Raw genomic sequence first — 15,373 nt, 5'->3', positions numbered from 1 at the left:
CTGTCTCTTTTTAAAACACAGTCCTCCACTCGCCAACCTCATTTCTCAGTTCAACTCAAGGTTTGATCCAATCCGACTAAATTCCGTTGCACCGTTGCGATATTTCTTTTCTTTATTTTTTTTTTTTTTTTAATTATAATCATCACTCGATAGAAACATGGCAAAAAAAAAAAAGAAAAAAAAAAGAAAAACTCTAAATACGAACTCACTTGATAAAGTCTGGGAACGGACGCGGATCTCCCGGCGATTTTACGTCGTCGAAGAAGTCTCGCGCGTTCCCTGTCCCTCCTTGTCGCCCTTTCGTCCTGTCGAGCGATGATTCCACCCTGAGTCCTCGGCGTCTGATCGAGATTCCTTACGCGAAGCAGGACGCATCCGGAGTCCTCGTCTACGCCGGCTACGCCGCTGGACCGCATCGCTTCGGCTTTCTCGGCTATGCCGGAAGCGGGCAAAGGATAATGGCAGGACGAGGAAATATGGAGTGGATCCTTCGGTATCTCGAGAGAATTGGAACGCCTCACAACCGTCTCGCCAATTCGGCGGATCGAGGGAGGTGCGGAAAAACTGTTTCGAGCATCGCGCTTTGCGATTTGCGGATTGCTTTTCGAATATTCCTGCCGTCGTTTTTCCTCCTCTTCGTCGTCTTCCTCCTCCTCCCCCTCCTCCTCCTCTCCTTCTTCTTCTTCTTCTTCGCGTCGATGATCGCGGCTGACTGAATCGACGCAACGCCTTACGGCTATCAGTCGACAGCCGTTGGCACTGCTCCCAGCAGCTTCCTCTTCGGTAACCAGCATCCGAAATAGACGAAATTTGACGTCATTCAAAAAAAAAAGAAAAAGCCCGAAACCAATCCCCTGCACGTGCTTTTTTCTTTTCAACGGCTTGAAATTTTTCAACTCCGTGTACGATACGATAAATAGTCCAACTTTCTTTACTAATTGCTCTACTCTTCTACGATTCGATACGGATCACTTATCCTCGCTGCCTAAGACAGATAAAACATCGTTCGTTTTCTTCAGGGTCTGCCGGGTTATCGCATTTTTTTTTTTTTTTGTTTTTTAAACAACCTCACGACGACCGCTGTCGTTCGATTCTTGCTCAATACCAAACTCGCGCACGTCGCTTTAGTGTCATAAGAAGGAAAGAAGAAAAAAAAAAAGAAAAGAAGAAGAAGTTACAGCACCATCCGAATCCAATAACTACGTAAAATCCGCACTTTGGACGAAAGCGATGACTGCCGATATTTTCAAACTCATTTGTTCAAACATCATACATTAACGATCACAAATCAATCACTGCGCGATATCGAACGGCTACGACGACGATACGTGTGTTCGAAGAAAGGATGAGAAAAAATGGTTGGATAAAATAATGGCACACAATTTCAGAATCCTGAACCAGGAGCTGATCCTTTTTTTCAATTGACTCGAGAAAAGGAGCAAAATGGGGTCCAGGTAGCCGATGGAATCTCGGCAGCAGCAGCAGCGTCACTTGCGTAGGTCGGGGATTTTCGGCTACGGGAATGTAAACGCGAAGCGAGCAAAGCGAGCGAACGGCCTGCGCGCGAGCCGTTGCCCTACTGAGTAGAGTTTAGTTGTGAGCAAGGCTGGATTCCACTCTCGCTATCCGGCCAGCCAGCCTTCGAGTGCCATGCGTGGCGTCGCGACGCCCCCTCCGTTTGTATATCCTGGCCAATCGGTATGCGGAGTGTCGTAGAAATTACGAGACTAACAATTAATCGCGTGCGATGCTCGACGAAGATTGAAAAAGTTCCGAGGTTCGAGTTATCGACGTTGTTGCAACAAAAAAAAAAAAGAAGAACAAAAAAACAAAAAAAAAAAAAACGACAGAAATACGATTTTCTTAACTTTACAATGATTTTTTTATGATTCTAGGGAGGAAATTTCTCTGGATTGATTCACCCCGGACAAAAAAAAAAAAAAGTTTTTTTGACGATACCTGTTTCACTCAATTTTTCTACTTACTGTAACAAATGAAATTTTTTCTAAGTGTGGGATCCCCGGAATCGATTCCGCTCGAAAAAAAATTTAATTTCATTAGTTTTTTTCGCACACTTGGTATGTTTGTTCATCATTTATTATCCTAGAGGTTTTTATTAGCCGGGGAAAATTGTACGGGAAGATTTTGCCCGGAAAATTAAGTCCGGGAAAATTTAGTTCGGAGACATATAGACCGGAAACTCGATTTTTTGGAAACTAATAATTCGAATTATGAGTGTGTTTTGTTTTATTACGGTTTGCCGAATTTCAGAAAATTCCAAAATTGCTTAATAACGGTTTTTATTCAGCATGAATCGTTACTAACTTCAGTATGATGAAAATTTGACGTTCGATCTGCATTTCGTTTTTTCAAAAAATTTTGTCCCACAAACTTTGTAATTATACATGATTCCTCCTCTCTCTAACTGTATGTTTCATATTTTTTCGTCAAGCTCCGTTTTTTTTTTTTTGTACTCCCCAAAGAAGAATGTAAGTTTTATATTGTCACTTCGAAAATTAAACCTTTGATCAATTACAGCGTCTCAAACAATGCGGTTATTTGTATCTTAGATCTGATTAGATTTTCGTCAAAATTTACTGAACTCGTGCAGATTTCATGATCGCAAATATATCGATTCTTCGTAGGACGGTAAGTCAAAAACCGATGAATCGATTTAGACGAATCTAGTTAATTCGGTTTCGTCTACCTTAGATCTTGGTCAGATTTATAGTTATTTAGCGAAATTGTAAAATTCTCTTTTTGTACACTTTTTCAAATAACTTAAAAAAAATTCTTCATTTTTTTCTGCTCGTTTCATTTCTATTCGAGGATTAATTCAATTTCTGCTACAATTTTCTTTATTATACCTACCGATTTTTGGATCGTGAGATCTGTTTATTTTCTTTTCATCTAACTTTCAGTTAACTCGAAGGTGTGAAATCGAATTTAATCGCTCGCCTTAGGTTACTGGAAATTACCGATAGCTATACGTGCACCCAAGTTCTGCGAGCTTGGAAAGTCGATCGTTCAGTTTTCGCGATATATATCTAATCGACACACGCGTGTATATATATATATGTATATATATATATATATATATTATACCACGTGAAACGATCGTTACAGTTGCCGGTGAAGGCGTTCACTTCCTTCGCGGTCAGTCTACAACTCTCGAGTTTATTATTACAGTAGATATTTATTGTATACCAACGTAGATCTAACGTGTTTCGCAAGAAGCGTTCAAATTATTCTCCGAGACTCGATTCTTACAGTCTTCGATATTATAAATTTTTCACAAATTGAACTGTACCATCCTTTATGAATAGTTAATGTTATTATAAGAGAGACGGAGAAAATCAAAGAGAATTAAAGAAAGAAAGAAAGGAAAAAAAAAAGGGAATATATTAAATCAGTACCGCCAATTTTCTTGTTCTTTGTATTTTCAAATTTGTCCGCAACTGTAATACGTATTTCAAACGCGTATTGTAATCTCTAATTTTGCGCACTTAATCGATTAACGGCATATTCGGCAGACGGTAATTACACCAATTGTACACGCAGAGAGATAATCGCTGGGTTTTTAAAACCTCGGTCGAAAATCGTTACGTTCACAGGAAATAACCGTTGGGTAGTTAGAAGAAACCGATTGTACATTGCATACCTGTACCTATATCGTGTATTACATACACGTCGTTTTCTTCAAATACCGAAAATCACGTAACGGTTAACGTTTTGCAGCAATTTTTCCTATCAACGTTGGAATGAAAGGAAGAAGTGAAGAAAAAAAAAGAAAAAATAAACAATCATACATCGATGACAATCACGTTGTAATACCTGTAATATCTATTACCGAGGTTCGGTGAAAGTTTTCTTTTATTATTATCCGGTTAAATACCTAAAGCGATATATTGCATTCATTGAATATTACCGACAGTTGAGTAACAGGTGATATTGTTACACGATAGAAGAATTGCGTGAGACACGCGATGATTTTTCCGAATGCGGAAGAGTTCGGTTGCTAATTTAAAAGTTAAAAAACTTTTCATTTCAAATTAAATTCACAACGATCTTATCATCCGAATTGAACACTTCGATTTTCGAAAATTGAAAATGGACGCGTATACAAGACCGATATTGGGATACGTAAATTTTCATAAATTTCAACTCGAATTAGAACAAAAGGATCGTGTAAAAGAATTTAATAATCAACGGTAAATCGGTAAAACCGACCATAAATTATCCGATTCTCACAGTTTTCGGTTAATTTTCAAATATGAAGTATCTGATCGTTCGAATAACCAACGACGTAAATTTCAACGACGATTATTTATCTCCATCTCTGTAACAGCTATTTCAAACCCACTCGTCGGTTTGTACAGATCATCGCAGGAACCAAAATCATGTTAACTAATTACCTACTACGGTCAGGTTAAACCTAGGCTAAACATGCGCAGCGAAAATTACGATGCCCGCTTAAAATAAGGCAGGGAGGTGTATAAAATTTCGAACTTCTTGAAAGTTTCTTGAACCTGCATTGCTATCGGTATATATAAGAGGAATAAATATATATATATATATATAGACACAGAAGAAGAAAATGAGAATTGTATTAAACAATAATTAGGAAAGGTCATTTGTCAGAGTCGATAATCGATCCAAACGTCAGGGGAAAAAACTAACATCAAGATTTATACATCTATCGCATGTATAGTTTCAAGGCAAGTTTTTTATCCGCATTTACGCCGTCGATTAACAACCAAGAAAAAAAGGTTTCGCCTTTAGCGAATATGTGTTGTTTTTTGTTTTTTCCTTTTTTTTTTTCTTTGCCGTTGTTATTAACGGGATCGAATTAAACATTCCTGAAAGGTTATCGAATTTACGAGTCTCGTTGTATTTCCGACAACGTTAATTGAATATGAATTTGGTACAAAATAACTTTGATGCTAGACTTTTTTTTTTTGTTTTTTTTTTTCCACTATTTATAAGTGTCGGACGGATAATTTGAAAAGAGTATAAATTTCACACATGGATTATTATTCTGTCTATAATACTGTAATAAGAAGCAATGTTACGCGTAAGATTACGTAAATATCAGGTAAGAAAAATGACTGAAAGAGAGAAAAAAAAAAAAAAAGAAATAAATAAATAAAATGAATTAAATCCGTCGTGTTGCTCGCCTTTCAAATTCTTCTCTTTACGCCGCTGGCTAAAAAATCACGTTCGATCATATATATACGTATATATATATATGTACCAACATGTATATGTATAGGGTGAATTATGGTTTGAATAAAGGCAATTATTAGACAATATAAAAGGAGAATCGAAGACGGGTGAATGAGGGGGGGAAAAAAAAAGATAATTACAAAAATAAACGAGCGAATTAGAAGCAGCAACGAGATCACAGTGAAGAAAAATCAATAAGGAACGTGATCCAAGGATGCTGAAAGTGTGCGTCGATATTATACAGACACGCAAACACCTTCGTTATTCTGCACCAACCGGCCATCGTCGCATTCCGCACAGTTTTGATCACGTTCACTCGCTGACCTATAACTACCAGCAACCTGTTTTCTCACACGCGCATGCCTACGTATACATATGTGTGTGTGTATATATATATATGTATATATATATATATATATATGTATTATAATACTATCGAGTGTGCAATTTTGCATGACATGCGGCGGCGTGAAATCGCGACTCTGACAATGAGCAAAAACGAATCACGGATCTTTTGAAATATTTTTTTTTCTCTGAACCGATCATCGTAAAAAATGAAAATAGTTAAGTACTGAGCGGTAACCGGAATTAAAAACTTCTTTCAGCGTTGCTTCAAATAATCTCATATGAAATTTGTCGAATTCTTCAACGATGTTTTTTTACACTCGTGCATACATGTGTATATATATATACACATATATATATATATATATACGTTTTTTTCACAATTTTCGTATTTTTTCTTCATTTTTCATTCGTCATAGTAAAACCGGTTTGCAATGAAGATCGCAAAAAAGGCGAAACTTTAAAACAAGCTCGCAGCTCCTCAATTATCGTACAGGTACGGTTAAAGAGTTATACGATTTTCTGAAAGTTCGTTAAAAACAAACCATCTTATCTAATTATAAAGAATAATAATTTCATAACTAACCAGCAAGAAGAAGAAGAATTGCTGCGTCAGTTGCAAAATATTTTCACGATTAATCCTGCCGTTAATCTTGGTCAACTAATACTATATATGTAATATAGTAATACTAAATGTAATACTAAACTAATAACTCGTCGAGCTTTGTCGATAATTGTATATCACACTAATTACCAAAGGTCAAACGACCAATTAAACTGAGATTACGATGCTGGATCGTCGACGATAACTGCGACGTTTTTTTTAACGATACAAAAATGGAGAATCTGGGTACGAGGTTCAAGATTACATTCGATTTTCCTTCGCAGTTTCAAAGATCATCACCGTAGTCACCGAGAACTGAGAGAACAACGCGTTAGCGAAATAAGAAAAACGACGAGATGGAGAATCAGCAAAACTCAATTTTGCATAATCGCATTCGCGATAATCCAGAGTCACGTTTCCACCGTGTTTACAGTCTCCTCTCTCTGTCCTCGGCACGTAAATTACGTCCCTCTTCTCAAGTTCTCGATTCGCGATTAATACAAGATTATACCGGATAAGAAGAAGAAGAAGAAGAAGAAGAAAAGGAATGTCTAAGAATAGTAAGAAATTTTTTCAACTTGACAGTTTTTTGTCGAGATAATTATTAATTTACCCAACATTCCGCCGATCTTCTTTTTTAGTTTCTTTTTTTTCTGTTTTTTTTTTAATTTTTTTTTTTTTTTTGTTGTTCGTACAATAACACGCATCGGTTACAGTGTTATACCAAATTCCACAGAGTCGATGAACCCGCGATTCATGCAGCTCGTGTGCAGCAGCTACAACATCGTGCTTTTTATAATAACCTAAATTTACACCGAAACGAGTTACGTTCAAGTAATATTAAAATTTTTTTTATAATATTTACACTACCAAACTGCGCTATTAAATCTCGATGCAGACTAAATCTTCCGTCCTTCTCTTCTTCTATCACTAATTTAGTCATACATTATTCGTCCGCTAATGCAAGTTTCACTCTCTTCCGTGTGTTGCGACGTTTGTTAAAAAGAAATACAAATCTCTATTTCTTTCGTCTTATCTCGTTATATTAAAGCTAATTTTAAACAGCTCTGCTCGCTTATACTTATAACCGCTGTATCAAAGAATTTCTGATTCAAATACATGCAACGTTCTTCAAATTTCTTTCTGTAGGAACAATTCGACCTGAGGTACAAAAATTTCTCACTTTAAGTTAACTTTTTCATATATATATATCAAAAAATTTAAAATATCGTTCGAAATGATGAAAAAAAAATGGTATCCAAGTTTCAGCTCTTAATATTAATACTTAGAGATTCCTCATTTTTTGTTTCTCATTTAAATGACGTGTCACATTTTTTTTTTTTAAACTTTGACCTTAACCAACTTTTGAAAGAGTAGGTTTATCATAAAATGTAAAGAGACCGTTTTTGTAGACCGTTCAATTCCCTGCAAAAATGCGTTCTGGTTTTATGAATCGACCAATGCGTCGACGAGTTATAAAATTCCAAAATTCGAAGCAAATTTTTCCCACGTTATTTAAACGAGAAGTAGAAAATCGCGATTGGGCAACTTTAAATATTAATATTAAGAGCTGAAACTTGGACAGCATTTTTATTTCGTCATTTCGAACAATATTTTCGACTTGAATTTTGACAATCCGATATGCACAATATATTATATTATACAAATATTCCCACACGCATGTACAAAACAGTGTGATATTCGTAGTTGCTCGAATGATAGTTGAATATTTGCATATAAGCGGAATCAGCCTGCGGATTCTGCGCAATATCTGCGAGCACCGCGTATCTTGTAGGATATGATATAAACCCAGATTACAACGATCGTAAAAGACTTTCCTCTCAGCTCCGCCATTGTGCATTATAATGCATCCTGTAATGCAGGTACCCACCTATACGAGTTTGATTACGCGCATGCGGCTTGTTATTGTTCGTGCTTAATGAAGCCGTTAATCACGTAACCTGCGAGGAGCGGAAAGCATCTCAAGAACGCTGATGCAAGATAACGATCGGTATTTTATACAGGAATTTATTCTCCCTGCTTCGAGTGTTCCGTTTCCGGTTTTTTTGTTTTCTTTTTTTCCTCCTCCACACCCCGATGTATAAAAAATGGGACCAATTCGGAAATAATGGAAAAACAAAAACTTGGGAATTACAGTGTCGTTATTAATTGTCTTAATATGAAATAACAATTCCACCATAATATAAAGTGTTTTTGTTTTTCTTTTTTCATAATCATTGCGCCTAATCAAAAAACGTGGTTATAGTAAATTTTGTTCGCAATTTCCCGTTACAAAATAAATTTTTTTCTTTCCGATCGTTTTTTCTTCACAATTTTCGTTTTGTATCGTTATTTTATTTGGTTTATGTTTTGTACACCGTTGAATACTCGACGTTGCCGGTGAACGGGAAACATTGAGTTCCGGCGTTAATTTCGTTAGTGTCAAAAGCGTCGTAATATTTGAAAATATTATCAGGACAAATGACGAAATCATTATTATATTATAACAAACCATACTTTCGAATCCGGCAAATTGTCCCGTTGCCTTTTTGGCATCGAGTTGTGCTTATGTGACCAGTTTTTACTTGATCATCGTGTATATTTTACGTTCAAACCATATATACGCTTCATTTTTCACACTGTATAATCTGCTATACAAATACCTCAAAAGGAAAACGCGCGTTTCATTTATTTCCGTGCGGGCTTGAAGCTTTTTGTAATACAGGTCGACGTATCCTAGATTATACGTACGTGTGTATACGATGTGATACGACCGGAGCGTTTTAATTGTTAATTAATACTGTATTGAAAAAAGTAAAAAAGGGAATTATTCGCACCTACTTTCTAATTTACTGGAATTACATACGCGGCAGACGATGGAAAATTACTGCGATACGATTTGTGACAGAAATATTAAAGATTGATAATGTATAATTTGGAAAAATACCAGGTGTCACTACGATTAAGTGTCGAATATGTATTTTTCTTAAATTCAGATCAAAGTTCGTCTAAGTTTGTAACTGATCATGATAATCCGGATGCGATTAAATAAGCATAATCCTAATGAAGTTCGTTAAAATCTCAGGGAATTCGGCTGAATCACGGCTCGACTCGTCGGGATTAATTGTGAAAAGATTTTCTGTACAACCACATCGGAAAATCGTTTCGAGTTTTTATTTTTTACCAAAATCGAAAAACATAGTTTTAGGTAGAAAATGAAAATTAGTTTTCTAGTATCCGTTACTATTCTTTCTCATTACGATGACTGTTGCTAGATTTTCTTGCAACCGTTGCGAAAATTTAACGCTCGTGCAAGAATAAATTGACGTTGAAGCCTTGTTCAACTAAACAATTAGACTAAACCTCAGAAACTGATTTTTCGTCGCAACAACCAAAAAAGGATCGACGATAGCGCAAAATGTTTAGGCGTACCTCGTTTTTCGCAATTCCAACAATATTCAAACATTTTTTTTAACGTTTGACTCAATTTTTCCAGTTACTGTAACAAATGAAATTTTTCTCAATGTACGCGAGCAATGGCGAAATTTCAAATTGGCACAAGGCGGTTATGCTTGTTACCCGAAGCACATGCACACATGCACTTGTTGCAAGCATAAAGAAAAATTATCTTGTCTGACTTTCCTTTGTAATTGCTCTACACGCGTATATAACACTGGCGTAAGTTTCTTACATAATTCTCGCCTCACGCTGCAGAGTTCCCGGATATAAAAACGTCGATTCAAAAATTAGAAATTAGTGAAAATCAATGAAAACCACCTTGTACGAAACACGATATTATTTATGATCTTCTCGGTGAATCTGAACCCTAAAGACACGGTTTATTTATCATCAATTTATTCGTATGAAAATTACAGTCCGCACCTGTAGAATTACTTTTGACACTCTGCACGCATGCAGCGGATTAAGAAACGAGTAAAAAAAAGTTGCAGAGCTCCTCTATACATATATATATACAGGTATAAACGAAGTGTTAACGACCCTTGACGTTTGCAGCGTAAAATATATATATATATATATATATATATATATATATATATATATATATATATAGACGTACGTAACGTTGCGATAAATCGCGTTTTACACACGGGAGGCATGACGAGAGGTTTTAATGCGACATTGGAGTGAAGAAACCGCGGAGGTTCAAAAGTACCGAACGGCTAATTATTAATCCCGATCAATTAATTAAATGCGCTAATGTCGTTCAAAGAGGCCATTGGGTCACTGAATCGGCACACCTTTAGCAATGCAGTCGATGGCTCCGGTTTCGAAGAGGTTCGTAATTACGTAGCGATAATAAATGTAAATCATTCAAACCCGCGTATTCGTTTGTTCGAACCATCGTTTGTCGACATTTTTACTTTGGAAATAACGATTTTTCATCTCGATAAGAGATAAAAACTATATTTCATCTCTGGCATAAGGAAGAACAAGTTGTTTTATTTTCAACAAATAATTTCAGCAGTTCAAAACGTGAAATGTCAAACTACATATGTATGAGATTTTGGAAACTACCGAAATAAATTTATTCTTTCGCGGTTTTTTTTTTTTCCAAAATCAATCAACGCATCTCTCCGCAAAGAAGTTTGAAAGCGATGTTATAAAACGACGATGTAATTATCCTGTCTGTGAATTGCACAATAAAGTGAAGGCGTGAATGGAAAAAAAGATGAGGATTCATTAGCGTTGTACGGTTAATAAGTTCGTCTTATTCAACGATCCAAGTTTTTCAATAAATAATAATAACGATCATAATAGCAATCTGAAGGTACATAACTCAGCGGGGAAAAAATCGGTCAAAAAGTAAAGAGCTTCGAAACAAATAGCAAAATTCCCGGGAATAACTCTACGTCGAAAAAATAAAAAAAAAACAAAAGGAACCATTTATGTACATTTATAAAATTTTTCTCGCGCGTTAATTTCGGTAATAGAATAAAATATGAACATAAGAATTTTCCCGAGTCTGTGGAAACAACGATTTGTAAAAAAGATACAAAAGAATCGTCGATGCCTTTACGAAGGTAGCATGTAAAGTGGAATAGCCCCCCCCCCCCGATAAGGAGTTATATAAAGGCTATTTCTATTACGTAGATAAGCTAATTCGATACTTAATTGAAAAAGTCGGAAAGTAAGTAAGCTCGCATCGTTGAAACGCTTTTAAAAGTTTCTACGAGGTTTCTGATTGAAAATTCGCTAAGAATATCTACCCGGGTAAAATTAAATCGTAATTAATCGTCTACCACGTTGGGTAAAATTTATTCGATCAAAACTTTTTATCTCCGAATCGTTATTTATAAGTTAAATTCGTTCGAATGCACGGCGCTGCTCTGCATGCATTCAGTGACGGGAACTTTCAAACTATTTCAATTATTTATACATACATATATATGTATATAAGCACCTGTTTTATGGCTATGTATCTACGTCGGTAAAACGATCGCGCAGATCGGTATTCACGCTTTCAGAATTCAATGGTAGATGGCGCCGCCTATCGAGGCAAAGCTCAACGCTCACATTCCAATGCGCCCGAGTGCAAGGAGCGGGAATTTTGAATAGTTTTTTTTTTCCCTCCCCGATTCTCTTTCAATTAATTAAATCCGTGCAGATTTAATTTTTGTTTGATTTTATCATTACGGGTAATTGATAAGATTGTATCTGTCCTATATCGATTTTATTTTATTTATTTTTCGCATCGCGTAACACCTTGTTGTTATTATTACTATTATTATTATTATTATTTTTGTCCGTTTTTAAACGAGCAAATGTAAAAGTAAGCGTATAATATTTGTATACGTCAAAAACTCACCATCGACGTGAAGTAAAACTTTTCGAAATCACGTTCGTGGATTTTGGCTGCCGGAAGATTGGTGGCCGATGGTCTGGAGTGTCTCGAAAGTGTTTCCTCGCCCTTTTTGCAGAGCCAGGATAAAACCTGAAGCATAACAATGAAAAAAATTGGGATAATTATATAAGACGGTCGAACGGCAATTGATTTCGAGAGTCGTTCTGACACGGCATGGCTGATGTAAAAAAAATTGGTACATCAGAAGGATGAAAGGAAGATGTGAATAAATGAAGAAAGGAAGGAAGGAAGGAAGAGGAAAGTTTCGCGCCGCGGACAATCGACTACAAACGAATTACGTTGGCGAATTATAATCGCGTCGGGCGAAATACGGCCTAGGTGAATATCGCCGCGCAATTCTCCGGCTCATTGGATGGATCTCATTTTCAGTCGGGTTTAACCAGGTCACTCGGGCAACCGAGGAACGAGAGTACGTCGCCCTGCGATTATTCCTCCGCACGGGGCAATAAGGTCGTCGCGACGAAGTTGCAGGTACGTCGTCGTATCAAAAACCGCGAAATAGTCCCGTAAAAAAAAAAAAAAAAAAAAAACATTGTATGACTTTTCACGCGTGATTTTCAGAAAATCGTGCTTTCTCTTTCCTTCAATCAGTTTGAAAAGGGAAAAATGTTTTTGTTTTTTCTTCTTCAAATTTTGTCTCAAAAGAAATCGACTTTCTGCCTAGATCATGAATACGCACGTTCTTCATGCGTTTCATCGTATCAAAATCAATTCACTTTCGATTGAAATTAAATTTCACGCGATGGGAGAGGTGAAAATTGTTCCTCTTCTTTTTACTTCGAATAAATTTCAACAAATTCGTACAATCTTATTTCGTGTATAATGATAATTTACTTGAGGATAATAATTTCACGCAGATGGTTGAAAAAAGAAGAATGGTAAAAAAATCGGATGGAAATTAGTCGGAAAATATTGCGTGTTATCTGAAATACATTATCACCGATATTGTTGAAAAAAAAATTTCCATTCCAATATTTCGTGGAGAATAAAAAAGAGAAATCCGGAACTTCTGATCATGCATTTATTATTTTCCTTTGATATAGTACAGAAACTAGGTTATAGATATTGGGTCGATTGTTCCAAGGAGCTCATTGTGTCTTCAATTCGATTGTCTGTCCCGCGCAAAGTCGACTGCATGCATATTCACACGCTATATATATATATAAATATGTATGTATATATACATGTATACATGCACTATGTGATGCAATATATTATATTCAGAGGTCTTGAAAAGACGCCGACGGTGTTTGACGCTTTCCGCTTCAGAATTTATTACATACGGAGCACTTCAAGCTGACTCGAGACTAGTCTTTAACCCTTTCGACTATCTCGGATCTTTTTGATTCATTTTTCTCCCCCAACTGTAAAACGCACTCTGATTTTTCGTCCCGAAATTTTTCTCTTTATTAAATTTATTTATTAAAATCATTCGATCGGAACAACTGTGCGGAAGAAAATTAAAATTCGAGATGACGGAACACGATGTTTGGAAAAATCCTATTCTTTTGATAATTGCATAGATATTTATAATATATTTATTTACCTAAAATTTAATTGTAAAGAATTTTTCAAAAATCTAAGTATCGATTAAAATTAATTAGTTCAAATGAGCCAAATTTTAAATAGGTGAAAATAAAATCAGTTTCATTAATTTAATAGTTACAGATAACAATCGCAACGATTTTTTATATATTCTTTTCAGTTCTTTTTTTTTTTTATCTGAAGCTGGTTGGTAAAGCAAAAGTTGAAATACAGTTCTGAAAGTTTGTCTCCCGACTCGTAAATTTCGTTTCGAACGATCATTGAGTTTGAATTATTTTACGGTAACGTACATACGATCTGTACAATACGTCGAAATAAATTGAAGTCGAGATAATTTTTTCAACGAAATGAACCTGCATTTATCGAGTCGTTGAAAATTTTATCCCCACTTGCGGGTATAAATTTTTTTTTTAAATCTCTCAGATACCGAGTTAAAAAAATATTTCAACTGTCAATGTATATAAATATATCAACTACTTATCGACGTTTCACTCATTATACGCTGAAATTTGTATGCGCGTATCGAATAGCTTGAAAATTCTATAATTATCCTCTATCGCTGTAACGTGTTACACGATCAATTGATACGATGAAAATACGTCTAAAATATACCCTGTGCAAGATATGTCGCGATATAAATTCGAATAGAGTAATTCTACAACGGTTCTTTGCCCGAACATGTTCCCTCACAGAGATTCGTTTGTATCTGTATTACTACTGCAGGATTTATCGAGTTTCGAGTGATTTACCGTCCTCTCTCTCTCTCTCTCTCTCTCTCTCTATTCGGTTTTTGATCTTATCGGCAAAAATGTCGCAACACCGCGTTTTCCTCCTCGTATAAAACATACGCGTACGTTACACACGCGCATTCACGTGTGTGTAAAACATAGGCTCGTAATTCCGATCGGGTTCGGTTGAAACTGATGGCGGGTTTGCCGGCAGTTCGCCCACGCCGAATCACCTCGCTATCGTTCGACTCGTTCAGCCTTCTGCCCACGTGCCGAATGCCGCACGATATCGGGCTGAGAATGATCATCGAACGAGTTTGTTACAACAATTGCATCAATGAACCCACCAGACGGAGACATGTGCGATGTCCGTGAGTCGATCTTGATTTTCCACCCCCGCCCCAAGCTGTTTTATAAACTAAGAAATAAACTGCATCGCTACCACTTCCGATCAGCAAAATTATCGACGATGATTTTGGTTCGAATTGACCGATTCTGAAACAATTTTTGCCCAATTTTTCGAGGCTAGAATTTTTGTACGAAGAAACGGGTAGATGGATTTTATTATCGACGGTGAAAAATTATCGACAGTGATTTATTCGAGAATTCACCGATTCTGAACCAATTTTTGTCAAATTTTTACATTCTTGTTAAAATGTAGACATTTCGTAAGTGTACGTTCTGAAATAATCCTACCAGAGTGGAATGAAAATTCGACAATAATTGAATCGATCTCGAATTTCACATTGGTAAAATAACAAATTCCCAACACGCGACACAATATCGAAGAAACGGCGATTAATGAAAGAAAAATTGTTTGGTAAGGTGAAAATTGAAATTTTATTCAAAAACACACCGTTGCCTTCGGTCAAATTTTGCGGGTGAGTCCGAGGTTTACGACGACAGTTGCGAAAGGTGTAACAACCGCGGCGTTAAAACAGAGCGTTAATTAACGCCTCGAGAAGCGCTTCCTCAACCCCCAAGCGGCGACCTATTAAAGAGCGAGAGATACGATTAACTCGTAACAAAAAAAAAAAGAAA

The 15,373-nt window shown here is 36.2% G+C and overlaps 1 protein-coding gene across 1 annotated transcript in view; it reads right to left on the bottom strand.

Annotated features, from left to right (window-relative positions):
• LOC124298915 (uncharacterized) overlaps positions 1–15,373 on the bottom strand; it is a 193,843-nt gene that overhangs the window by 31,291 nt on the left and 147,179 nt on the right. The window contains exon 13 of the mRNA XM_046751570.1: positions 12,003–12,128. Coding sequence (XP_046607526.1) covers positions 12,003–12,128 — 126 coding nt within the window. The remainder of the gene's footprint in view (positions 1–12,002; positions 12,129–15,373) is intronic.

Source organism: Neodiprion virginianus, chromosome 2 (assembly GCF_021901495.1).
Source record: "Neodiprion virginianus isolate iyNeoVirg1 chromosome 2, iyNeoVirg1.1, whole genome shotgun sequence".
Classification (NCBI taxonomy): Eukaryota; Metazoa; Arthropoda; class Insecta; order Hymenoptera; family Diprionidae; genus Neodiprion; species Neodiprion virginianus.
The sequence above is the reverse complement of the archived record's forward strand: the minus strand, read 5'-3'. Positions and strand labels throughout refer to the sequence as shown.